This window comes from Accipiter gentilis, chromosome 25, assembly GCF_929443795.1.
Source record: "Accipiter gentilis chromosome 25, bAccGen1.1, whole genome shotgun sequence".
Taxonomy (NCBI): domain Eukaryota; kingdom Metazoa; phylum Chordata; class Aves; order Accipitriformes; family Accipitridae; genus Astur; species Astur gentilis.
This window is the reverse complement of record NC_064904.1, coordinates 14,833,707-14,860,691: the sequence shown is the minus strand read 5'-3', so window position 1 is coordinate 14,860,691 and position 26,985 is coordinate 14,833,707. Positions and strand designations below refer to the sequence as shown.

At 38.8% G+C, this 26,985-nt stretch overlaps 1 protein-coding gene across 2 annotated transcripts in view; it reads left to right on the top strand.

Annotated features, from left to right (window-relative positions):
* Window positions 1-26,985, top strand: part of BRF1 (BRF1 RNA polymerase III transcription initiation factor subunit) — a 176,537-nt gene that overhangs the window by 49,744 nt on the left and 99,808 nt on the right. The window contains exon 4 of one of the 2 annotated variants that reach the window (XM_049828830.1): window positions 20,972-21,003. The exons of the other annotated variant lie outside the window; for it this stretch is intronic. Within the exon in view, the coding sequence (XP_049684787.1) occupies window positions 20,972-21,003 (32 nt within the window). The remainder of the gene's footprint in view (window positions 1-20,971; window positions 21,004-26,985) is intronic. 2 annotated transcript variants of the gene reach the window in all.

Sequence of the window (26,985 nt, the reverse complement as noted above, 5' to 3'; positions counted from 1 at the left end):
TTAGTTGTAAACCAAATCCTGTCTTGTTAAAGCATAGTAAATAAAACCTCTTCCACATGAGAAGAGTCCTTGCAAAGTTCTCTCATCAACTATCTTGTGTAAATATCCCTCTGTTTGCCTCTGGAGGTAAATTCAGGGCAGGTCCGTCCCCCGCCCCGTAAAGCTGATCAGTCTTGATGTCGGGGGGCTTGCTGAGCCCTTTTCACCACCTGGGACTGGGGCAGCCTCCTGAGACTGAGGTTGCCCAAGTTATTCAGGTGGTCTTCAGCAGCTTTGTGTGTAGTCAGAAGAAAGAGATGGGGTCCTCCTGGGGTCAGTCCAAGGCAGCCAAGTGAGGCCTCTCTTCCAAGTTGTTTGCAGAAGAACCTTTCTGCTAAATGTCTAAGAAAAATAACCTCTTCAGTTTGAGCATTGGGAGCAGAAGGATGACGGGAGAAAGTTTGGTGCCTTGGGTGTCTTTTGCATGTAAACTTGTGCTGGCTGGGAAAGCATAAGGCGCTTTTCCTCCCCTGCTTCCTCTGCCCTGTGAACCTCCCTTTTCTTTGAGGAAAGATCACAAAGGCATTGCAGGATCCCAGCAGGCAAGAAAGATTTGGAAAAAAAAAAAGGGCATCTCCTCACTGAATGGGGCAGTACTTTGTTATTTCCTATTTGTCTGCAGTACTTGTACTTTATTGCCAAGCTATTTGAATGCCTCCTGGTTTAATGTGTTTATTTTCATATCACAGTAAGGGAAGTTGAGAGTATTTATCTTCATTTCCAGGTGCAGAACTGAGGCTAAGTGACACATTCAAAGTTACCCAGAAAATCTGTGATGGAGTAAGGAACTGGTCTCTCTAATCCTAGATTAGGCAGCAGCTACTGAGCCTTTCTGCCTTGTTGGTCTTTGCAAGAGAACTTCAGCTAATTTCCTCTCAAGCATTAGCAGGCTCTTGTTGGCTTCCATACTGTATTGGGAAGCTTTGTATAACCTCACCATGAGACCCTTTGATGGATACATTCTTTGTTTCCCTACTAACACTTAAAGGTCTATCTTTGCAAGGAAAAGGCCAATACTTCCTTTTTTATTAGAAATGAAAAAGTAGATCTCCAGCAATCTTTTGACCTCTACTGAAACTTCCTGGAGCCAGCAGGCCCAAGTGTTCCCAATTAAAAAGTTAACTTTTGAAATTAGGCTTTAATCAACAAAATTTTAGACCTCTAGTTAGGGAAGTTAATAAAACCAGTTTCTATTTCTCTTTGGTTAAGGACTTTCTTTTTAGTAACTGACCTTTTACTTTTGATGAAATACAGTTGCATTCAAAATGTGTTTTGTTCAAGGGGTGAGTGTGACAAGGACAGAAGAGATTAGAAATGGATTTTAAATTGCACAGTTAAAAAAAATATATTTACAAAAGCAAATTATTTCATTTCACTAGATTTTTTTTTTTTTTTTTTTTTTTTACATGTGTGGTAAAGGATGCTAAGATCTCATTTCACAGAAAGTTGAGTAGAACCATGTTTTCAGTTGGACGGGAGCTCGACTGGAGGCATTATTGCCTAGTCCAACTGTCTGACCATTTCAGGGCTGACCAAAAGTTAAAGCATGTTATTAAGGGCATTGTCTAAATGCCTCTTAAACGCTGACAGGCATGGGGCATCAACCACCTCTCTAGGAAGCCTGTTCCAGTGTTTGACCACACTCTTGGTAAAGAAATGCTTCCTAATGAAGCATTTGCTTTGACTTGAAGTCTTGGAAAAGCCTTGTCCACTTGATTTCAAAATGAAGTTTTAAAATTAGCATGCTTTTGAGTGGATGGATTTTAGCTGGGAGAGTTTCAATCTATTAATAAAAACCTGCCACCTTAAATAGGGTGCGGCTAATGTTGCCCCATGTTATTTGCATCTATTTCCAAATTGTTTGTGTGTTTTGATAATGCTTGGCTTGTGTGATCATTCCTATTTCGTACCACAGGAGAAAATGCTGGAGATGTAGGGAAGAGGGCAGCCAGGGACAGCAATAGAAATTTAATTTCTGCACCTCAATTTTTTCCTGTCTCCTGCTCCTCCAGCCAGGGTTTGGACTGCTGAATTTCAACAGCAGGGCTCATGACCTGAAGCCAGCATATGCAGTCTCCTTTTTCCATGGAGTGAAGGAGAATCATTATTTTTCACTCACAGTACTGCCTTGCACTTTTTTGCCATACAAAGAGATATGTATAAAGCAATATGTTTCTGGGAGAATGAGGTGTTTCATGTTTCCTGTTGGTGGGAAAGTAAAATTTTCCTCTCCCTGTGCTCGCTGACGTTGTACGCTCCGTTGTGTGGCTCTGTTCTCTTCCCCGCTGCATCCCCTTACTGCAAGGGCTGCTCCTGGCTGCTGCCCTGTGCTCGTGGATGGGTGGCAGTGGGGCAGCAAGGCAGGAGGAGTCGTGTCTATGTCACTCTCTGGTATCTTGCCTGGCCTCCAGCTGTGTTGCAGAAGAGCATGTGTTTCCCTAGGTCCTGTGTCATATCTGTCAGTCCTCTATGGATGTCTTTGTAGTATCTGAAGTGATTCTGGGTCCTTGAATTGTTCCACTTGAATCTGGTGATTTGCAGTGTCTTTTAAAGAGAATTCCCTCTTGAGAAGAAAATAAAACCTGAAGCCTTTCAAACTGGTTGTATGGCCCTGCACCTGGGGGACAGGGCTGGGGAGATGGTTAGTGGCCCTCAGGTTCTCCTTTTGTCCATTGGGGGTAAGTCATAAACCTTACTTGTACGTGACTCAGATGTGGTAGGAAAACAGTGAGTGTGATTGCTGACTAGCATTATCCTGCAGGGTGCCCTGTTGTGGAGAGTCATTGAAGCTTTCCACAGGGAGACCATAATTTTAATGTGGAGATTCTGTACTTGGGTGATTTTCTTTGTTCCTTTAAGATTCTGAAAATACAAAAGGGGAAGGGAACTTTACATTGTGGTGTATGTCAACTCAACATCTTACTGTTTAAATCCTTGTGCTAAATGCCCATTATGGATGCTGCAGGGAGGGAGGGGAAAAGCTGCTCTAAGTGCAGTAGTGATAATTGACCCACTTAAGAGAGCTGCTCTAATTTTGCATGTTACAGCATCCTGGAAATTCAGATAAGAATGTTGATCTCTCCAGCTAATAGGATTTCTAAATATATCATGCAAAAGAAGCAGGAGGACTCTAATTTTGTGCGTGCGTGTGTGTGTTCAGGCTAATGTTTTGTTTAAGAATTGCACACTCTGAAAATCTGCTTTTCTGTTAACCTATTATTAACTCAGGATAAAATAGTATTTGACCTCTGGTGCTGGCAAGGGGAGACCCGGTCCTGCCGCGTTGAATTCGCTGATGAAATTCTCACCAGCTTTTGTGTAGACAAGTGACCAACTTTTTTCCCCTCAGGATGTTGGCACCCAGCAGGTGGCTCAAATTGTCAACTTTTCCATAATGCAGCTTTAAACATAGTATCTGCAGAGATAGAGATGGGGAAAGGGTCACAAGATGGCCTGTTGAGATTACAGATTTTGGCTGGTTTTGATAGCTTTGTTGTATGTTTTCCTCATTTAAGGGAAATTTTTAATAGTAAAGGTCAAAATAACCCTCTTCTGAAATTTGACTGCAGAAATACTTTATTGCTTTACAGAGCAGAGTGTTTCAAGTTCTCTCTAGGCAATTCTTTCTCAATGATGGGTACAGCTGCTGAAAACCATGGGGTTTGTACTGAATAGAGCTATTGCACCTGGATTGTTTTAATTTTGGAGATCCTTTGCCCTTGCCCATCGTACATTTCTGTGTTTGGACAAAACAAGTCATCGCTGTCCCTCTTTGAAAGTAGGGGACAGGCTTTACTCTGTAGGCTTCTGTATTAGGTCCACTAAAGCCCTTGTCACTGTGGGCTTGGATTCCACTGTGGGCAGGTAGAAGTGTTTATTCTTTGGCAGTCCTGTGCTCTGTCACCATGTCGGGCCTTGTGTAATGCAGTAGAACAAAAGCATCTGAGCCAGATTTTTAATGCATATAATAGTGGTCTGTTATTGCATGCATAAAAATAATAAAATTCATTGCATGGTCTGTCCTCTTAGTAATTAAGTTCCAGTTTGGGGTTTCTGAACTGATGAAACATTCTCATGGTAAACGCGAAACAATGAAAGAAACAGAAGCAAGGAACAGGAAAGCTATGAAGGCATCAATAATACTAGGATAAAAATACGAGGGGCAGCCCTTGCTTACCAGCAGCACTGAGAAGGGGTGATGCTTTGAAAGATGGTGGCAGAGACATGGGAACTAATGAGGGGAATGAAGGCAGGATGAGTTCTGGGTGATGGATGAAGGGAGGGAAATGTGATGGCAGAGAGGCCTCCTTCCAGTGAAATAAATACAAAGGAAGGACGATAAGGAAGGGGATCACACCTCTGATGTCTTTGACCTTCAGCGATCCTTGCATGCTTGTGAAAATAAATATTTAACAATCTTCTTAAAGCTTGTTTAAAAGAGGAAATGATTAGGTTGGCTCTCTACTTAAATCTGAAGTTTATCTCTGCATCTGAATTTTGGTGCTTATGTCAGCAAAACCAGCATTATAACTGGGTGGTGTTTTGACCTGATGGGAGCTAATACATTGCAAACACCAGCTAAATAAAAAAAAGTGTGGTTCAGCCGGTCATTGTGTAGCACATTCTTGCTTTTGTTAGAGGATATGCTAGATGTGGTGTGGGATGTGGAGGAGATGCTTCCCCTTCCTTCCCTGCACGCCCACCCTGCTTAAGAAAAGGGGGAAAAAAAAAAAAAAAAAGGTGTGTGTGGGGAGTGTTACCTGATGCTTTGTTTAAATAAATCCTGGCAGCAAACATGATCAATTATGGTCATTGTTTTTGATCCGGTCACTGAAAAAGTTTCCTAGTTGTAGCCATCACTAATGTTTTCTGGATTTTAATACTTCAGAAGTCAATTAGAAAATTAAATGCTCTCCTTCATTAAAATAATTTTGAAGATTGTGTATTTGCATTTTAATGCAGAAAGAATGATGCCTTAGAAGACAAATTCATGTTATTAAATAGTTTAATTAAGATCAGTAGGGCAAAATAAGGTGAATAAAAGCCAGTGCATTGAGACCTATACGCACTTCTGTGCTTGCTATCTGCAAATATTATTTTAGCTTGAGGTCTTCTAAAACTGTGTCCACTTTCATTGTATTCTTAAGTCTTATGCAGCTTTTTTTGTCTTGCACTTTTTGATGTTATAAAAACAAAGTGAAGGTATATCAGAGAAACAATATTACCTTTCAAATTTGTTTTGGAAAAATAAGATTCTCATACCTGGCCTGTCATCATATCTTGAAAGTCATCTTGATGATGATTTCTTGCATCCTAATAAAGTGTAAGTCTTTTAAAAATTGGTAAAAGTACTTTTCAAGAGCTGTCTTATTTCTTCAGATGTTTGTCACTAGGGTTTTGTTTGCATGACAGTCTTCATACATAAACTTCATACTGGAAATGCTTGTCCGTGAAAGATTTTTAGGATTTTGTAATCTTATGCCAAGTAGAATTGTAAGCTGCGCCTTTTCTAACCTTTTCACTGTTAGCCTGCCTTTATAGCAAGTCCATGTCCTTCCTTGAAGGCAAAAGAAAATGTCTTTTAAGTTTAATTGCCAGACTGGCTCAGTATTGTTGTAAGTACGAATGATGTAATACTCAATCACATGGTGGTATGTCTGCTATTTTCCCCCCTTCGAGAGAGAGAGAATAATCTTTCCATCTTATCCCGTTTCAGCAGTTTGGGAAAATAGCAGCTTTAAATGAGACTCAAAACAACCAAAATCTTGATTTCTTCCAGAGCTCTGCTTTTGAAGCCAAATGTTCCCTATGCCTTCTTTATTTTGACTTGCTAATTGGAAATAAGATGTTGAAGATAATGTTTGCTTTGAAGCTTGTGTATTGTGTATTTTATTTAGATTTAATCCTTTAAACATTTGACAATAAAACATAAATTGCAGAGCTCTCATCTTTAGATCAGCTGTAAGTGAATCATTTAAGTTTTCAACATCCTTCCAGTTTGGGAAGAACACAGTAGTCTCAGTGATGTTTTGACTGCATGTTTTGGTGAAGTGCTATGAGATTTTCTAATCAGTATTTTTAAATGGAGATATATAACTGTTTCTTCAATGAAGGAGTGGCTTGTCTGCCAAAAATAAAGTCTTAGATTATGCCTTGACAGGGAGTAGAAATCAGAGTGCTCTTCAGATTCCTTTTGTATTGGTAAGCAGAGAGGAATGGTGAACGATATATTTTATGTTATCATATATGAAACTACTCATGATGGAAAGCAAAGTCTGAAAGAGGGGAACGATATAGACTGAAAAAAAAATCCTTTTAGTGTGGACAAAAAATTGTGCCTAACTTACAGTATGCTAAAACATTTTAATATGAAGAGAAAATTGTGCAGTAAAAATACATATTCAGCAACATGACGTACTAACTGAATTGTGAAAGTCTTTATTACATAAAAAACAGAACTCCAAACAGTGCCTCTGTCTTACTGTCAGGAGAATTTCTCACCTTATCTGTTTTACAGTATTTTTTCCTTCTATAATTGGTCCTTTTAACTTTTTATTGGGCTTGTAGAGAGCCTTTTGGCCTTGCAGTTTCCAAGGGAAAACAAAGTTGTTATTGTCATTTCAGGTACTTTAATGTGTGGCACAATTCTAGGACAAAGAAAGAGCTGGTGTTTCAAGTTAGACTCCAGAAAATTCAGGAGGTTACCTGAACTTGCTAGTTTCTGAGAAAGCACCACATTGTCCTTGCTTTGCAAGGATTTTGTCCCCTTCTAGCTAACTTGCATGAAAAAATACGCTTCCCCCCACCACGCCTAATGAAGCCATGGCTTCAGAGTGATGAAGTTCTGCCTATTCAGCTCCAAAGGCTGTGAGATTATAGGTGATTTTCTGTGACTTTTCCTGTTGGGCAAAAGAGCTGGGCTCTCTGAATTGAGAATATTTCTTTTGAAATTTGCCATTGAAATCACAAGTGGACCATCCTTGATCTCCAGGGAAATGAGGAAAGAAATGTAAAATAATTGTAAGTCATTACTGAAGAAGTCATCTTTTAAAGAAACATCTGGAGGTTTCAGCTGCTGCGTCTCAGTTGATACCTGAAATCAGAGAACACTCTATTCTGTATCTGGAGTTGAAAGTTTGGTTTTCCCACATGAGTACTGTTAACTCTGTAGAATCTAAGTTGAATTTTCTTTTCCATAAGAAAATTTCTGGTCCTTAAAGGATCAGTCTTCTAGAGAATGCAACAGATGGATTGCATCTGTGCTGCTGTCTCTGAGGGACTCCCAAATCACTGCATTCTTGTCACATCTGGAGGACCCAGTTCATTGCCAATAATTATTTCCAGCACATAATCAGATTGTAGTTTTTCAGTTGAAAAACATTTTTGTCAATGTTCAGTTTAATATTTGTTATCTTCCACCTAGACTCTAAGCTCTTACGGTGGCAGAGGAAAGCAACCGAAGTATTAGTTGCTGCTGTACTCATTCCTCAGTGTTTGAACTGGTGGCTTCAGCGTCTCAGCTGTTTCTCATAGTCATTCAATAATGAAACAGGAGAATGCTCCAGCCCTTGGTTTTTGCTGATAACATTGGCAGCCCTCCCAGCAGAGCTGTGAACTGGTAACTTTCCTCCTGTTGCAACTGGAGAAGTTGGGAGCACAATCAGGAGCCAAGAACGTTGGCTGAGAGGTAGTATCCAGAACATGAGGACGGCATCAAAAAAAGAAGCTGCAAAAAAAAGTAGCTTGACAGAAGTGTTTCATCACAACAGTCTTTCCTACTGACAGGTTCTAGGATGGGAGGAGAGAGAATACAGACCATTTTCTACCAGCTCTCCAGCAGTCTCAGAAGGTGTGGTACATACACAGAAATGTTTATATTGGCAATGTATCTGAAGGTGATGAAATATGCAGGAAACAATCCAGAAAGCCTGTGCCCTATGTAGGATTGTAGAACAATTTAGATTAGAAGGGGCCTTTGGAAGTAATTTCTCCAATTCCCTGCTCACATCCTCAGTAGATTGCTGAAGACCTACTCTGGTTGAGTGTTGGTTGTCTCTAGCAATGGAAATGTCATACTCTCTCTGGATTTTATTACCTTCATGGCAAAGATTTTTTTTTTTTCTCTCTAATATCTAATCAGATTTTCTCTTGCTGCAACTTGCATCTGTTACCTTTTATTTTGTCTGTGTGTGTCTGAGAAGAATTTGGCTCCATATTCTCTATACCCCCTCATTAGGTAGTTAAGACAGCATTCGATCTCCTCTAAAGCCTTCTCTTCTCTGGGCTGAGCAAGCCCAGCTCTCTCAGCTTTTCCTTGTATATCACATGCTCCAGCCCCTCAACCATCTCAGTGGCCCTCCACTGTAGTTACTCCAGAGTATTGATGTTGTACTTAAGAACCTAGGCGTGAATATGGCTTTCCAGATGCAGCCTTGTAGGTAGTGAATAGAGAGGAATAACCACTTCCCTCGACTGCTGGCTGCACTTTTGCTAATACAACTCAGTAAGTGTTTGGCCCTTCTTGATGCAAGAGCGTGCTGCTGACTCCTGCTCAACTTGTCCGTGGGGACCTTCAGCTCCTTTTGTGCAAGCAGTTCCTTAGCTGGTTAGTCCCAGCCTGTACTGTAGCAAGGGGTTACTAATCTGTTTTAGGTGTGAGACTTTTCGAGAAATGCAAAACCAGATGCAGCTCCTGTCAGCCTGGTTCTCCAACTTGCTAAGATCCTTCTAAATGGCAACCCCACCTTCTGATGTATTGACTGCTCTCCCAGCTTGGTGTCATCTGCATACTTGCCTAGGGTGCCCTCTGCCTTGGTGTCTGATTGCTAATCAAGACAGTGTTGCCCCCCCCGAGGGATGCTTGTAGTAACTATCTGCTAGTTGGACTTTGTACTATTAATCACAGCCCTTCAAACTTGGCAGTCCAGCCATTTTTATGCTTACCTTCTAGGCCAACTAGCCAAACCACGATGTTTCAGCAATTTAAGAACACCATGGCAGTCCACGTCTTCAGCTTTGCTGAAGTCAAAATAAGCAGCATCCACTGCAGTGCCAGTTTCCCCTGAGCCCTTGTCCGTTAGAGTGCCCTGTAAAACTGATGGGTAGGTGACACTTTGCTAGGGGTGCAGCTGAACTGTCTTTCCACTTGGCAGTTTAAGTATTTGGCTAGTACTCTGTATGGAGAATTTCTCTCTGCTCAGAATCCAGAGCGATCTGTCTTCTGATGGGCGACATAATGACAGGTGCTTACTTATTCCTTTTTTTTTTTTTTTTTTTTTTTTTTTTTTTTTTGAGGCTGGTGACTAAAGCCTCTTCCTGACTTGCAGAAACTCCAGATTTGCTTCTGTAAGGGAAGTTAAAAGCCAAGAGGGTAGTCAGGGCCAAATGCTGCCTGTTCTCCTTTTGAAGCTGCTGTTGCTGTGCAATCTGGAACGCAAGAATTGCGGGGTCAGGAGAACAGCAAACAAAAAGAAGCTTTTGTAGGTGAATGGCCAAGCTTTGAGCGGGTATATACCTACTTCAGCTTCTTTCTCTCAGGTTATTTCTGTTGTTTCTTTATTTTTTTAACTATCGTATTTATTGTATATGATTATATTGACTTAATATGTAAACAGTTCTGGCATCAGGACTGTAACTCCATTTGCTTCCTCCTAGCTGAGAGTCCTGGTGATGGAGCTGTAGAATTTACAGCATTTTATGGAGAAGGTCAGTATTACAATCCCCATCTTCTGGTTGGAGAAGCTGAGGCACAGAAGGGAAACAGAATGACTTCCTCATCAAGGCAGTAATATGATGTAGATATGTTTGTGTCCCATGTGCATCTATACCTCATACTGCTGCCTCCCACGTATAGGAGTCCTGTTCTACATACTACTCTCCTATTTGATTTTGCTAAGACCCTGGAATATACTTTTCCAAATATATTGGCCAAAACCCTTGGAATTTTTAGCTAAAATTGTGAAGAGGAGCAAGTTCTGCAGGCTCACTAGCTCTGGTGTTATACTGAGCTTGTTATCAAAATCCTAGGCTGAATTTGTAAGTCTCAGTGGTGGGGGAAAAAAAGTTATCATTTTTCTTGAAAGCTTTGCAAATATGACACAATCAGTGAGCAGCTGTAAACACGAGACCCACAATAGCATTCTTGGTTCTTGTTCAGAGCAGAGCTGTATTTTAGGAGCTTGCTGTCAGCACAGTAGAATATTTGAAATTACACTTCTAGGTTACAATAAAACTACTGCAAGACTGTGTGAAAGGAGTCTAAGGAGATCTTTCCCAGCATATCACTGGCAGTTTTTATTTTCCCAGAGGCAGATGATATGTACATCATTACTGATTTTTTTTTTCTTTCTCTCATAAAGAATTCCAGCAGCTGAGATAAGTTTACAGCTTCTTAAAAACTGATAATGAAAGAGCAGTCTCTGTGCTGTAAGAGAGACAGGAGATAAGTGCTTGCCATTGCTACAGCATTCAGAAGAAGATAATACAGGGATAAAAGTTTAAAATGACACTTCAGGAAAATATTCCTCATTTTCCATCTCGATTAAAACCATTTAATGAAGGTTGTTAACTTTTAAGAATGTGAGAAATGCCATTTGCAAGTAAATAAACTTCACTGTGTTCGCTAACTGATGCTGTGCAACATCGTCTTGTGATGCTTTGGGAGTTCCTACTTATGTGAAGTAAATATTGACAGTAATACCAACAGAATCGCGGTATCTGTGACAAATGGACAATTGCAGCAGATTGCTTAGCAAAGACCTGAGTTTTCATGAGGATATTGGTATGTGTATTCTGGGCCCTTCCTACCCCCCTCTCCCTGCCCCACACCTTGCCCCAGTAAAGGGTTTTCCTTTTGCTCCTTAAGGATCCCTTCATAAAGATGAGTAACCAATAAACAAGGAGTTGACACTTGCTTTATCTTTTGTAACACTGAGAATTGATATGTGTATTTACAAAGTGATTTTAGAGCAAATTGGTGCAAAATTGAATTAAATATTAAACTGAATAAAGGATTTTAAAGTTACTATAGGAGCTTCTTAGCCATGTGTTTTAGATAATAGAGGCATGAAAGTTAGAACTGGCATACTTGAAAGGAGGGACTGAATCTGTGATATGCATTGCATTTCTTTCTTATAAGGAGCTCAGGATGTCATTTAGCTCTTAAGCCCTTTTTGCAGGTTTTGGTCAGGGGGACAAGTTTCTATGTTGATTTGCATATCATAAACCCACTTGTTGGATCAGGATGTTGCATTAAGACAGGATGTAGCTTGGGCCTTTCAAAGGCAGGGAGATGGTCTGAAAAATAATTGTTGGCCATAAAGTTACCTACTGGGAGATTACAGCTGAAATACATTTGTTTCTCTGACCCTTTAGAAAGACTTGGGAACCCCAGAGTCAAAATGTGTATTATAATAGTAAGATGATCAGAAGATTTCAGAGCATTTTACCAAGGATGGGGAAACTATTGTTTTCATTATAAAAACATGATAAAGAAGGATGAAATGTTTTTTGTGGGACAGTGGCAAAAATGGAAACAGAAACCCAGTGTCCTGAGGCACAGCCTGGAGTCCCTCTGGGCTATGCATTTCAATTTCTTGGGAAAAACTGATTCCCAAAGTGAAGCATTTATTTCCTACCCTTTCGTGTAGCTAAAATACAAAGTGTATCGAATGCCTGTGACTGTATTTTCCCTGCTCAATAGATCATCTCAAAGATTTATTCTCATAATTGAACCCTCAGAAAAGTTAGCTACCTTAAAATCTCAGATAGGTTGTCTTTCTTTCCTGCTGTGTAAACTCTTCCCTCCACCTGCTGTATTATATTGTTCAAGGACCAAATTTAATTTCTTTCTAGGGGCAGCTTTTCAAGATGTAAATTTGTTTTAAATTTAAAAACCAGTGTATTATGTCGTTGAAGGGGAATGTGTCATGTTGAGAATTGCATCCATTTGTCTCTAGCCCTGAAAGGTATTTAAAATTGGTATTTGATATTTTTAAAGTTAAAAAAGCTATTGCAGTTCTCTTTTGTTGTTGTTGCTTGTTTGTTTTTGGTTTTGTTCTTCTTGAGTCCTGTTCAGTTGGGCTCTCAGGAGGTGAAGGTATCTTCTCACCCTGCCAGTGAGAGCTAAAGGTAATCTCTCCTTTGTGCATTGCTGCAAAGTAGAAGTGAAGACATGGTTGCATATTGCATCTTGTCCATGGGCTGGTAAATTCAAATGTGCCAACTCAGTTGATTCTGGGTCTTATTGTATCCCAAGATACCTGCATAACTGTCCAAGGAGGTAATGCAAGTTTTCTACTCCCATACTGCTAAGTAAATCTCCCTTGGTCTTACAGTGGTACTCTAAAGCATAGCCTGTGCAAGATGCATTATTCTATATTTGGTAAAACACTTTATTAGTAACTCATTAGGGATAAGCTGCTATTTATGAACCATAAGGCAAGCCAAGTTTAGAAAATGTAATTCTCTTTAATAAAAAAAAATTCCGTATACCTCTGTGCTCTTATGACTTATGTAGGTTTCTGCTACAATGAACTTGTAGAAATCTTTTTTATATTTAGTGTAGGCATTTCTTAAAGTGAAAGCATGGGTTGAGGATTTTTCAACCCACCAATGTGGTGCATCAGTTTAGCTCTATGTTTTCCTGTTTATTTTATTAAAAATGACTAAACCAGACTGCTTTGAGGAGTTCAGCCAGTTTAAAAGTGGTGTGTTATACTGACTTCCAAGCACTGCTGATAAACTAGTCCTAAGCACCCAGTTTTCAGGCTCCATGCCGCCCTTAAGTTCTGTAACAAAGATAGGTGACTGGGGAAGTTATCGTGAGTTACTGTAATGCCTTTAATCAAACTTGCTTTGGTTACTTCAAGACTAGTAATTAACAGTTTGGTAGCATTTGTGAAAGTGTTGCTCCCTCCGTGTCCCAGGAGAGAGCTGGCCACATCCATGAAGCCGTTACGCCTGGTGTTTTCCAATGGAGTGCTGTAGGTGTGAGGGCGGGTGGGAATGCAGAGAGCTCTCCTGCCTGCCGAGGTGAGGTTTTCTGATCAACAGGAATACACCACGAGGGGGAAAGGTATTCCTGTACTGCCTGCTTTCTGAATACAAGGGCTGCCTTTGGTGCATGGCAGTTAAGTATCCAGTTCCAGTAATGAAAGAGGTTTCTACAGGTATCTGCCTACAGGCAACTGATACAGAAGGGTTTATTCTGTCATTGTGTTATATGACATACGCTGATATGATTCTCTTAAAGGCCTTTGAGAATGGGAAATTTAACACATCCAATTGTTGTACTTCCCACCAAAGGCCATTAAGGAGTCAGCAGCCTCAGAATGGCAGGGATTCAATTCAGTTTTTTCAAGCTATACTTTTTCTGAAAATAAAGGCTCTAGTGTCAGAAATTTTCTGCTAAATGAGTGGCACTGTTTTACATGTAAGATATTAGATAATGCCTATGCACGGATAAATTGAGTTCACTTATACTGACAGGAAAGCAGCATCTGAGCTTCTGTGCAAACTCCGCCATGTCCCAGCGCTGGGTACAGCAGCTGCCATGCTCCCATCCCAGCAATGGTCTGTTGAGATAATTCTCCAAGGAGCACTTAATACCAGTGCATTAGACTCTGTATGGGTATGAAAGCAAAGACGTAACGCTTGGCTTCTAACATGGAAAATGTAAAACATTCTGTATCTGCAGAATTTGGGTTTGTTCTGGTTTAATTGAGCACTGTAATGCTACTTTTTGAAAAGTATAGCTGGGTGTTTACTGTGGGTAAACCAGAGCAGTAGGATGATGAACTTTGGCACAGGAACTGTGTATGTACTTAAAACAAGGAAGGTGTTACCAGTTTTGTAAGGTTTTAGTTTACTATAAAGCAGTTACTCTGCAGTCTTTTGCTCCTTATTTATTTTAAGGTTTCTTTTTCAGATAAGGTAGGTCTTTGTGTTTTGGAGCAAGCTGGGGAGAACTTTGCAAACAGTGTTTCTTTAAAGAGAAATTTGAGAAGGTGGGATGGGTGACTGAGAGATTGTCTCAGGCTCTAGTTTTGATGAGTGCTTTAAGCCAGTGTGAGCTGCCGCAGCTTCAGAAAGAAGTCATCTTGCTCTGCCCTTGCCTGCTCGGTCCTCCCCCAGTCATCCCCTGCCTTCTGTCAGCCCAGGTGTTGGTGCAGTTACATGTGAACTGGGGAGTTAATTCAGCTGAAAGGGGGGGAGAAGAAAATATTTATTTTGGACAGTTCCCTACGCTGGTTTGCCATGTTACTACACAAATAGCAGCCCAGGGAAGGGGGTGGTAGTGGGCCAGAATCAAGCCAGTTTGGGGCAGGCTGGATGAGATTTTTCTGTTTGGGGTGTGGGGTTCTTTTGGGTTGGGTTGTTTTTTTTGGTGTTGTGTTTTTTTTTCCTTTTTTTTTTCATCTTTACCTTTTTCTTTCTTTCTTTTTTTTTTTTTCCCCCATCTTTATTAACTCTTCCATTTGGAGTTTTCTGAAAAGCACAGTGTCAAGCTCATGACAGTGCTGGTTTTCCTTTGCCACCTCTAAGCAGGCAGTGATTTTTCTCTGCTTCTAGTTCCTGTCACTTCTCTCAGCCAGCTGCTTCATGTTTCCAAATGTGCGTGTTGCTGCTGTGCTGAATACCCGATTGTCATCTCAGAATAGTTCTTCCAAATCTGCACCTCTGAGTTCTGTGAAAGTTTTCTTTCACTGTTGGTACAATAGTCATAACCTTTACAGACTTGGACACAGGGAAAAGAGAGCGAACTGAACTCCTTTATGTTTACTTAAATCTTTACTGTTGGTATCCTCCTTCCCAGATGCTTTTTTTTAATGTCCACTTTATCAAATGTTCATTCTGTGCAGATTTTTGGACTGTGCAATTTCGTACCTGCTTATGTGTTTGAACTCTTTTCAGATACAGGATGTTTTCTGCAATGATTTTACTATTTACTCTTGTTTCTTTTTTCCTTGCAGCTTGAGCTTTGCTCCTTTCCGGGTGCCTCTCCCATTCTTGTCTGCCAGCCCCACTCTTCTTTCAAGTTCTTCCTTAAACCTTGCTTCTCCTAGCAACCTCTCTTGTTTTCACTCACCAGCGCTTGTTCAATTTACTGTTCAGGGGACAGGGTCTCTCTTTCTTATTTGGAGACTTTTTGTTGTTTGGATATAGCCAACTGTTATTTATACATGGTCACATCATTGAGGTTGAAGATTAACCTCACAACTCTCAAAACTTTAAAATTAATATTTACATTTTCATTCTATTCCTGAATTTTCTTCTCCCAAAGTAAATATACTAACTAGATTATCTTTCAGTAGCTTAGTATGAATATTCTTTGCATGTTTTATCCATCTGATATCATGAATAATTACGAGTTGACTGTACAAGCACTTTGGGACAAGAAATGTATTAATTTTTTTTACCTTTTTTTTGGTTGTGTTGCGCCGTGTTGTAAATTTACATGTGACTATGTAAATACTTTGCAATATCCCACAAAGCAGTGGGATATTTACTTAAAGTCAGTAACACTAGGAATACAGCCTAGTCCCAATCCTTTGAAGACCATATTCTCTAAGGGCAGTGTTTTCAGAAGTGCTGAACGCTCTCTGCATATTCAGCTAGCCTGACATGCTTTTGAAAATGTTCCTCTAAATGGGAATGACTGTGAAGACAATTATTAAGAAGAGCTACAGCATTAATTTAGTAAAGACTGAACTGTACGTGCATTGGGGAGTCTGAAGGTTAATGTAGCTCTCAGGCTTTGGATCCATCCAGCCTAACCGGCTGTGGCGCCAGTCAGCAGCCCAGTTGCCCTAGATTTTGTCTGCAGTCACTGCAGATGGAGAAAGGGAGGACTGGTGTCAGAGGCTAATTCAGATCTTAGGTGAGCCAGAAAGCTACACTTCTAACCCTTTCAGTTAACAGCATGAAATCAGGCCAGCTGAATGCAGCCCGAAATGCCTGTCTTCTTTTTAATAATCTGCCTAGGTGGTTGTATGATGCTTAATTACTGCCACTGACTTTGTCTTAACTATGAAGATAGTGATGTTCCACATGTTGAAAGGGAACTGCTAGAGAACATCCTGATTTACCTGGGGAAGAAGTGCAGCACTGTTTTTGTCTTTAAGTTGGGGATTTTAGAGTACGGAATATAGAAAAATACAGTTTAACGAAACACAGATATGCAGCTGTGTGCAAAGAAGGAAAAAATTCCCACAGACCAAAATGCAATTCTTTTTTTTATCATGCATTGATCTACACATAAATAAAGATAGCTTTTTATAAAAATGGCATTTGTGCTTACCTGTTTGATTTGTTAAATGCTGTTTTTATTTGTATACTCGAGTGCAGCCTGTGCTATGTGGACTTCTTTGCATAGACAAAATTGCAAATTTAAGAAACTTTGGAAACTGGCTCTGTAGGATTTCAGCCTCAAGGCAAAGCTTTTATCAGAGTTATCAGAAATGAGTTTTCCACAAAAGAATTGGTTTTGGTTATTTTCTAATTGTTTTAGCTCAGTGTCATTGGGAACAGAAATGTTTACTTTAAACAATTAGTGCTCTCAGTTTTAATTAATTGCTAATTAAAATGGTGAAAGTTTGTAAAGCAGCAGAGATATAATCATGATAAATCATAATCAGAAATCATTTGGTATATGAAAGTATGGAAAGGGAAGTTTGTGAATTGGGTGTTGAGCTGAAAGGTGGAAAACTGGGTTCAGGGCCAGCCAAATGCTGTCGCTAGTTTTTCCTCCTGGTATCACTCCACTTCTATATCCACCCTCTCTTTTGTCTATTTCCATATGTTTGTTATTGTAGGTGCTTCTGGGAAATTCCCATCTCTCACAGAGCTTATACAGAACCCTAACATTGAAAGTGAAAATATTTCATTTCATTTAGAACTTGAGAAAAATTTGTTTTAATATTCAGAAATGTTTTTTTGCTTTTCAGTCAGATTTCCTGTTAAGCTTTGCTTTTTTGTTTGCAGCCAACTGAATTGCTCTTGTTGAGTACAGAGAGTGACTTTATGTTTACCTGTTTTGTATATTTAATGGATCTGGTTTTAGTTTTTGTTAGAAAGCATTTTAGCTTCATGAAAAAGGTAATGCTTCATTAGTGGACAGTCTGGCTTTATGGATGTCAGATTTCTGCTGAGTGGCTTGTAGTCATGATTCCTTGGCATTAGTCCTCTTTCTGTGGTACAGCTGATTTTGTAGTAAGCTTGTACAAATAAGTAAAAAAAGTTCTGAGGGTAACTTATGAAAACTAACTAAAATAAATACTAGATTTCTGTATTCTCCATGCTGCTTATATGTGCCTGTATCTCCCACATATGACGTGGTACATAATGGAATAATTTTGAGTCAGTAGCAAGAAATGATCTGTTTGAAGGTTTACTGATTATTGTAGATTATCATACACTAAAATAAAGGTGGGTTGTTTTTTTTTTCTTTAGGAGGGTTAACAACTCTATTGTAAATTATTGTTATTTTAAAAGCATCTTGCACAATTTGTTCCTGCTTCTCTACGTACAACTTTGGCAAACAGCAGTTTTGACTCCTGCTAAATGTTAATATTGAAAACCATGGGGATTTTGCTGCATGTAAGTACTTTATGATTGCTGGAATATGTAAAATGTAGGTTTGTCTGAAGGACAAATGCATGCTTGTTTTGGTATTTTAGGTTTTAGGTTTCCAGTACTATTCATTTCACCATGAACTTTTGTTTCCTCTGGTGCCGAGAATGAGATCATTATTGCTGTGATTCATGGTGCTCTCACATTATCCACAGATTACTAGATTATAAAGGCAGAAAGGGAGCATTCTGGCCACTCGGTCTGACCTCTTGCATCACGTTGGTCAAAGGATTCCCTTGAATTAAATCTTTTGAAGTAAAGCCTTTAGACTCATCTCATTTTGATTTAAAAGTTTTTAGTGATGGAAGTCAATTGCATACCTTGATGAAATCAGTTTAAAAAATGAACAGCAAAGGAAAAACAGTTGAAACTGTTACTGCTTTTTTCTCCGCCCCCCCCCCCCCCCCTTTTTTTAAATTGGGTGTGTTTATAACTTAAGTCCTCTTGTGTTTATGTCCTGTTATTTTGTATATCTACAATATCAGTATCTTTCTATCCCTTTGAGAACTTTTGCATGTGCTAGCAGTCTCCATATGTAAAATTATCATTGTTTTCTTTCAACCTCAAAGAAGACATTTATCTTATGATTGTATAATTTTTGAATACATATTAAGTATTATCTGCTGTTTTCAGCTGTTGTTGTATGTTCTCCTGAACTGTTCCAACTCTGAAAAGGAGTTTGAAAACAACTGCCTGTTTTTACAACTACTTCCTGCTGATAATTGTGCTCACAATATTCACAGTAAAGGCCAACCCATTGCTACTGAATGACTCAAATTTCCCCTTTGCTTTTGCTTTGCTGTAGCAGCTACACATCTAATCAGGGAGAGAGATTGCTGGAGGCTACCTTAAATGAAATCCAGAAATGCCACATTTTTACTGTGACCTTTGCTTACAATTTCAGTGGACACTTGAGCTAACTTCTCTAAGGAGCAAAGCAACCGTATGTTAAAGCATCTATAGTGTAGCTCTAAACTGCTTCACAGTTGCTCAAACCCTGCAAGTGGATTTCCCAGCTTCTTAGCTCTAATCTTGTGTCGTTATAAATGCATGCAGTGCTCTCTATTTCTTCTTACTTGGACAAAGAGGTGTTGATTTTTGTTTTTTGTTGTTTTGAGGTGTTCTTTTTTCCTAGTAATAAAGCCTGAGCATTTGTAATGTGTTATTAAGTTTAGGTCTTCCACCAAAGTGTTTTTAACATTTTGCGGAAGATGAAGAATACTTTGGTGTACAGATTTCATGACTGTAACTGAAATGCCTAGGTAGGAAAAGCAGCATTCTGGCTCACCTAAGATCTGAATTAGCATTTGGGACTGATGCTCTCTTTCTGACTCGTCCTCTGCCTCCAGTGACAGCAGACAGACTCTAGGACCACTCAGTTGCTCCCTTTGGTGCCTCAGGAATCTATGAGCTGCTTTTCTTCTGGTAGTTTGGTGGTGGTGTTTTGGGGTCTTTTTTGGTGTGGCGTTTTTGGTGGGTGTTTTTTTATTTTTTTTTTTTTTTTTCCTAAATTGTGATGAAATCTACTAGATACGAGTGATAATTTTAGTTTATCTCAGTGGTGAAGGTGTCTCAGGGTGGGCATAGAGTAACCAGACACTTCAAGTCAGTATCAAGCTAGGAACATTTTCAGACCTAGAATATTTCTCAAGCATAAAATTAGTGTAGCTATTTCTTCCTAGATCTGTTTGATGAGCTGACAGCTATTATGGTTCCTTGGCAATTGCATTGTTAAAGTCTTCCCAATTTTCTCCTTCCTCACTACTTTGACCAAACAGTTACATTGAATTCAGTATTGTTCTGTGTAGGTTTCTAAACTGTATATTTTACAGACTGTGTTAAAATTTAAGATTACTTTAATGTCTTGCATAATATTATCTATAATGGATTTTGGATTTTTTTCAGAGACATACTGAGTTTTCAGCTAATTAAATATCCAGCTATGCTGTGGTTTTTTTAAATGCTAAAATTAACTATCACCAAATAATATTAACATAATGTATTGAATTTTGTAACAAATTTGGAGTACTAAATTCATACAATTTCAAATGCAAACTAAGGCTAGAAATGCTCAAGGATAAAAATTCTTAGCAAGGCCAATGTTTATGCATAAATGGATTACATTATCTGAATTATTCTCCTTCCATGACTGATAATATTTGGGAGAAACGTAGTGTATTACTCTGGCATACTTATAAGAACATACGCTGATACTTGTCACCACCATGTACCAAACTATACTGACTTCCCTATATGTTTTTTTTTAATACTGGATTTCATAATACATTGCTACTTACACAAATGCACGTACACCCCTGCATACATGTTTTCTTTGCCTGCCTCACTCTGTCTGTCTGTCTGTCTCTCTCTCTCCTTCTCTCACACTTTACTTTGACACTCCTTTTATTGGTAAAACCAGAACCCTTTTACGATGTTTAAGCCACACCTGAGTAGCTGATAGGAGATCCGGCATGTGTTCATTACTTTGATAGCAGTGAGAAGGCTACCTTCGCACCTTAAGCTTAATGGTTTTCGGTGTTTTTTTTCTTTTTCTTTTATTGTTAAGACAATATATTTATAAGTGTGCTCTACGTTCAGTAAAATCTAATGGAAACTTGTAGCGGTTTTGGCTTGTTTTTAGCTATTATGAGTTCCAACTGTGTCCATGACGCGTAGTAGACAGTGACCTAATGTTTTTGTAGCAGCATAGGATGTGATGGAGGGAGTGAAAACTCAAAGGTAACAGCTGATTTTCTTGGTCAGAGAAGAGAGGAGCCAAAGTGGCTTTCTCTTCCGAGCTCTTTGACAGGTCCTTAAAGAAGAGGACAGAAGAAACTTATTGCAGTTTTCTTAGTTTGCTCTTCCATCCGTTTTTCTGGGATCCTGGGCTCCTAAGCTGACATAGGAGACTGATGACGCTTTATGTTCTTAAATGAAGTGTAATAAGAGTATTCTATCTTGCTGCTATTATTGTTCTTTATTATCATTGGGTCTTTCTTAGGCTGTAGTATATGGTGAGTATTCTAAGTCACGCAAGATGTTGGCTTTTTCTTTGAGACCATCACTCCCTATAGACAACTTATACAGTAAATGCAGTTGGTGCTGGCAGGATTTTCTGGGGAGCTGAACTGTTAGGTGGATGCTGGCTGTTAGCAGAAGTGGTGCATCCAAGTACCTAGTCTGTATTTGGTTTCTTTGACAGTTAAACCTGGGTTTATTTCTTCCTTTTATTGTGTTGCTAATGAAGTTAAGAAACAATGTCACATTCAACAAGCATGTGTATTCCTTGACTTCTTCACAGACATGTTACTTGACCTCAGTGACCTTCTTCAGGTATTGTATCTTTTTTGTTTTAAACTTTTGCTGTAATGTTAAACTGTAATTGCAAGGAAAGAGCTGTCATGGGCCATTTGGGATGTTTTAATTTCTCTTTAAAAATTCTGAGTTGGAAAACTACTGGGTTTGTATGTCAGAATAATTGTTTAGTGAAATTAAATGTAAAACAAATACTTTTTGCTTTTAATGTTGCAAATAATGTATCAAGAGTTACATCAGGATTCAGAGTCACTGCAATGGCAGAGGGTCATTTTTAAAACAACAGTTGTTGAAGACAAATAACTTTCTTTGGTAGGTAATACTGTGTAAATGGATTAGTGTACTACAGAGAACTGTTTTATAAAATGTATTTTGAGAGGAATATGTACTTCCTCTCTATGTGGAAATAGAAATCTCTACTGACATATGCTGTCTTACGCTCATTCTCCATGTTACAACTGTTTTACATACAATGCGAGTAGGTTAGTTGCATCTATTTTTGTCCTCCCAGCTGTCCTGGTAAATGGCATCCCCCTGAAGACTATTTATTGCTTGAAGCAATCTGCTGGAATTGCAATAATGAAATGAATCTTTAATTCTTAAAATTAGTAACTTTGTTCTCTTTTCTAAATTCTTATTCAATTACTTTGATTACTTCTAACCAAATACTGCATGTGTAGAATGGAAGGTTTATTTCCTTTAAACATGGGTGGTTTTTCATGGTGATTGTTATGAAATAGAATGATCACACTAATATGAAGAATAGCCACACAATATGAAGAAGAAGAGGTATTGTATCTGTAAAAGAAAAAAAAAAAGTATTGTCAGCAGGAACAGACAAGAAAGGCTGAATGATTTGTCTTTTCCCCTTTATATGTTCCAGCCAGAAAAGGTGTTGAGATGGGGCATGTGAGGACCAAAAGGTTAAAGAGGGGTAACTGAAGAGATGGGAAAGGCAGAAATAGCTTAGTAGTAGGGAAATATTCAACCCTGGAAAGAGGAAAAATTCAAAATTTCAGTAGCAGGATCTGTGTTATGTATTTAATTGTGTGAAGACTTCAGATATGCTCTACTTTAAGGTGAATCTGAGCAAGCAGGAATCTTAAATGTTATTGTTTACTGTAGCTAGCCAGAAAGTTCTGTTTAAGAACAGATATTGAGCTTTTCAGGTCCTAGCTTGATTTCTCACCCACCCTGAGTTTGTTTTTAAAAAAACCCCACCACACAACGAAAAAAAAACCCCAAACCAAACAAAAAAAAACTTGGTGGCAAAACATTTATGGCCCAGGCAGAAACCTTCAGTACATTCTGGTTTAGATCTTCCTTTGCCCACAGATTATGTGCCTAAAAAAGAAAAGCAATTAGTTCATTAGATTGTACTATATTACCTTGAAGTGCTTTTTTTCATGGACAGCTCTCCCATCCTGAAGCTGGGATGTGAATATCATTAAAGAAAGGTGGTTAGCAGTAGTAGTAGCGGCAGTGGTATTATCTTTCCAAAATACATAACTTGTTCAGACTTACCTGTACAAAATATATCATACTGTTTCAGGTAACTGTTTTTCTTGGTAAAATGAGAATGGTGTCAATCTTATGTCAGAAAAAAAAAAAGTCACATCTGAAAGTCTAAAAAATGAGCTACTGCTGACCTTCTCCAACTCTTGCTTAGATGCTAATAGAAAATTTTGAGATTTTTTTCTTCAGAATTTTCTACTTGATGCAGCTCAGTTGCTATGGGAGGTGGAGTGATCTGCAGGGCTGCTAATCATCTGACCACAGGAATTTTTTGAAGAAATTTACCAAATGAAACATCCTTATGGAATGTCTTCGTGGAGGCTACTGAGTTACAGAACACTTTGAAATAGGTTTCAGTACATCTGAGGGGGAAAGAAAAAGGCATAACAGCCTTTTGTGTATTGCTTCATCTAAAAGCAAAACAAAAAGTAAGCTTTCTAACTCCAGCTACCAGCAAAAAAGATAAATGAAAGCCTGTGAAAAAGGCCATCCATTGCTTCCTTTTGCCATCTTGCAGCTAGAAACAATATTAGCTGTACCATTCTGCATCCCACTTAAGGCACCCTCTGCATCAGTGACCTTCAACCAGTGTCTTGCAAGCGCTGGGAGAGCTAACACTCTCTGTAGCTCACAACATAAGAAAGGTGGTAGCTAAAAGTAAGAGTAATATGAAGAAGATTAGAATCTGCTGTTACCTGCAACTCAGTATTTGTTTAATGACCTATCACATTTGTGTACTTTCTCTGTGGTTGCTCTGTTTAGCTTTTTAAAAAAAAATAAAAAAATATGGGGGGTGGAAATCCTAAGTGTGGCCTCTTAGGCTCTGCTCTGTACTTGGACAACCTCTCTTCCTGTCTTTATTGAGTTGCTTTGGGATTTGGTCACTCATTCTCCATAAAAAAAAATAAAAAAGCTGTCCCATGTAGTGTAATATGCTTTTAGAATAGTATTACGCTGCTAAAACTTAGCAATAGAGAAGACTAATTTTCACTGTTAATGGCAGTCTGTTTAAGAAGTCGTATCAGTTTTCCTCTTATACTGCTGACTGAGATGTGGGGGTTTGTCATGTTCCACTGGAGAACTGCTACATTTCTGGAGCTTCAAAATTGCTGTCATCTTGGAAAAACCAAAAATGTCATGGTTGTGGATTGGGTTTTTTCCTCTTTTTTTATTATTTTTGTTTTCGGGTGGTTTTTTTGTTTGTTTAATTGGAAAGGCAATTTCTTTGGTATTTTTTCTCCTGTTTTATCTTCAGGTGAAATAAGTCCTGTGCCTTGGGAACCTCCTGTTGAAAGTTGTGTCAGATTCAGTATGCCTCTGGTACATTTAGACTTTAAAGCATTATCTGAAATGAACTGAAAATGTCCAGACTGCTGCTACAAATCAGGCTCCTTCCTTGTGCAGAGCAGAGTCATGCTGCATGTTGATTGAGTTGGAAGGACGATCAGTCATCAGTCTCTGACAGGGAAAGTACTTGCTTATATTTTCAAATACTGCATTTTACTTGCAAATACAGTCTTTAGAGAGGTCTGTAATCAGGCCTTTTGTTTGCTTTTTTGCTAGTCCAATCTAAGTGACAGGCCTTGCTTGTTTAGGAGAGTTGCGAAGCTTGTCTAGCCTTGGCCCAACTTTTGAACAGTTTAGGTTTGCTCACCTGTTTCAGAGCACCTCATTCCTTGCACCTGGAGAACCATTTGGCTAAAGTTTTGATCTCAGTGTGGTGAAATGTTGCCTTTCTCATCCTTGGAAATCGCAGTTTCTTTTTTAGTCTCTTTTAAATCTCCACTGTCATGGTCTTTGCCATGTGGTCATAATATTTGGGAAGAGGTGTTGGCAGTGCTTTGATCTCCAATTTCAGCCTAGTAGAATACAATTTTTAGTGTGCTTTGTGGTGTGTCCTGCTGTTAAATAAGGCTAATGCTTACTGAAGAGATGTTAGGCAGAGCCAGGCTCTTTACAGGCGTGCGTAGCAGGAGGATTAGCAGCAACAGACGTAATTAATTAAAATGAGATGTTCTGACTTGATAACAAGAAATATTGATATCAGAGCGGTTTTGAAGTCTGTGTCCATCAAGGGTTTTAAGATCCTGAGCAACCTGGTCTTTCTTGTAGCTGACCCTGCTTTGAGCAGGAGGTTGGGCTGGAGACCTGCTGAGATCCATTCCAACCTGAACTATACTACGGTTCTAGACAAGGGAAGAGCGAGCACAAGAAGTGAAAATCAGTAACTAGTACTTGCTTGGTCTAGTCCTCCTTAGGTCTCTTTTCCACTTAAAAACACAACTCTTGCCCCCTATTTCTTTATCTTCAATTTGTCTAGTCAAGTAACAGTACTTTATTGTCCAGGAGGAATTTTACTGTGAGTTATTTTTGGACACTTGTTTTTATTTATTTCTTCTACAGGCAGCACTGGCCTCCTTGATTCCTCTATGCTTGTTGCAAATTACCCTTTGACTTTCTTGTGTAGATGGTACGATAATGGTTTATTGTACTGCTGCGGTGTTGGAGGAAGAATGCTAGGACTACCACATATGTGATTAGCAAAAGTAGACTCTCCCTTCAGAGTCCCCAGACTGAAGGCAATGCTTTAAGCGTAGCATGAGAGGAAGCTGCTTAATTTTGATTTGTGTCTCTTTTTGAACTGCAGTCTGACAAGCTGGGTTTGGTACGTTTGTAGTTTTGTGTATTGTCTTTCGAGGTTAAATGTAATGTTCTGGTTGCAATATGGATCCAAAAAATAAGAAGTTTCAGTTTATTGTGTGGAGAAGGGTAAAACAGTGTGTTTTAAAGACTATGCTTATTTGCCTCAGTTTGTAATACCCTTTATTCATTTAAAGTTATTAACATGTTGACTGCATTTGCCTTTATTGCCCCTATGCAAATTGCTATGTTGATTGAGTTAATTTAAACAACCTGGTTGGGACCTTCAGGCATTACTATACTAGAAGTGTTAATAATGAATCAAATAACCACAGGTGCCTCTTTCCCCAGCAACAGACACTCTCCTTAAAAACTCATTTGCTTTTCATGCTTGCTTAATTATTTAGGCAAGCAGCCATGGATGTTTCACAGTGTGAATTCTCATTGCGTTCCAACTGCCCGGTCTTTGTCTTTCTCAAAGACGGAATACCTTAACCACTGTCACCATTTGTGGTATTTTTCCAGAATGCCACACCATGGTCTTGAAAAGCATTTTTGGAAATTTCTCATGGTGAAAGGGTATTGATTTATAAATTTATGGAACTTATGGTCAAGTAAAAACTTTCATTCAATGATTGCAGCTTTATTTTTTGCTACAGTCCAGAGGTAGAGTGACCTGGTAACTGTAGGAATGGGAGATTCCATTTCCCAAAGAGAGTTTAAAATTCTGGAAGGTGTTAGACTGATGAACAGGTGAATTCCTGTGTTTCTGGAAATGAGGTATTTGTTGTTGTTTCTAGAAGTGGAAGTATATTGGTATTTGTGAATACATCAGGCATGATGTGAAAGCAAGAGGAAATTATGAAAGGGTAAGAGTCCCTATGAAAGTGTCCCTTTGAAATCAGCATCTGATGACTGACAGATGTGAAATGAAAAGACTGTGTCTCCAAAAAATACTGTGAAGGGCAGAGAGTATAACAAGTAGAAGGATCTTTCTGTAAAGATGAAACTGAATAATTGGAAGCCATTCCTTCTCCAAATGCGCCTTTTAGCTAATATAAAGTGTTCTATAACAAGAGCAGAAATTACCTATTGGTAAAGGACAACATCTTAGAGAATCTAAGTTCTCCTGTAAAAACTTAAGGGTAAACCCAGTTGTTTTTGCAGTGCCTTGGTGAGCACATACTTTTTGTCTGAAAGATGTCTTTCTGCTGAAGACTAGTGTTTTGTTTTTTTTAAAAACAGCTCCTCAGTGGCAGGTCCATATGTTTGTAAACTTACTCTGTTAAATGTGAACTGAATGTAAAATAATATGGTAAAAACTATCAGGGTATGCAGATATTTTAAGATATCCCCTCCGACAGAGGTCAACACCACTCTCCGTTGTATTAGGTGTTGATGCTCAAACCGACTGGTTGCATCAAGTTTAGGGAATTTTAGTATCTGATGAAAGTATGCAAACGAAGAGTGCCTGTCTCATGAAAGTCTATAAAACAGTTGTTACACTTTGACAATTTTGATTGGGGAGAGTTTGGAGAAACACTGCTTTTCAGTATGATCCTTTTAAATTAAGAAGGGGGAAAAGAGGCCAAAATTGATGAGGTAAGCTTTAAAGCTGCACCAATTCAAGTCTAAGCCAGAGGCATCCTTTTAGAAGGGCATTTTTGTTTATTCACCATTCTAAGGACTCGTATAAAATTAGGCTTTATGAATGCAAATGTCATATGGTTCTAAATTTGGAGCATTAAGCTTTTGATGGATTGGAGTATATGAATTTTTATAAGAAGTTCTTAATGAAGAAAGAACTAGAAATTAAAGTAGGCCTCTAAATTAATTCTCTTAATT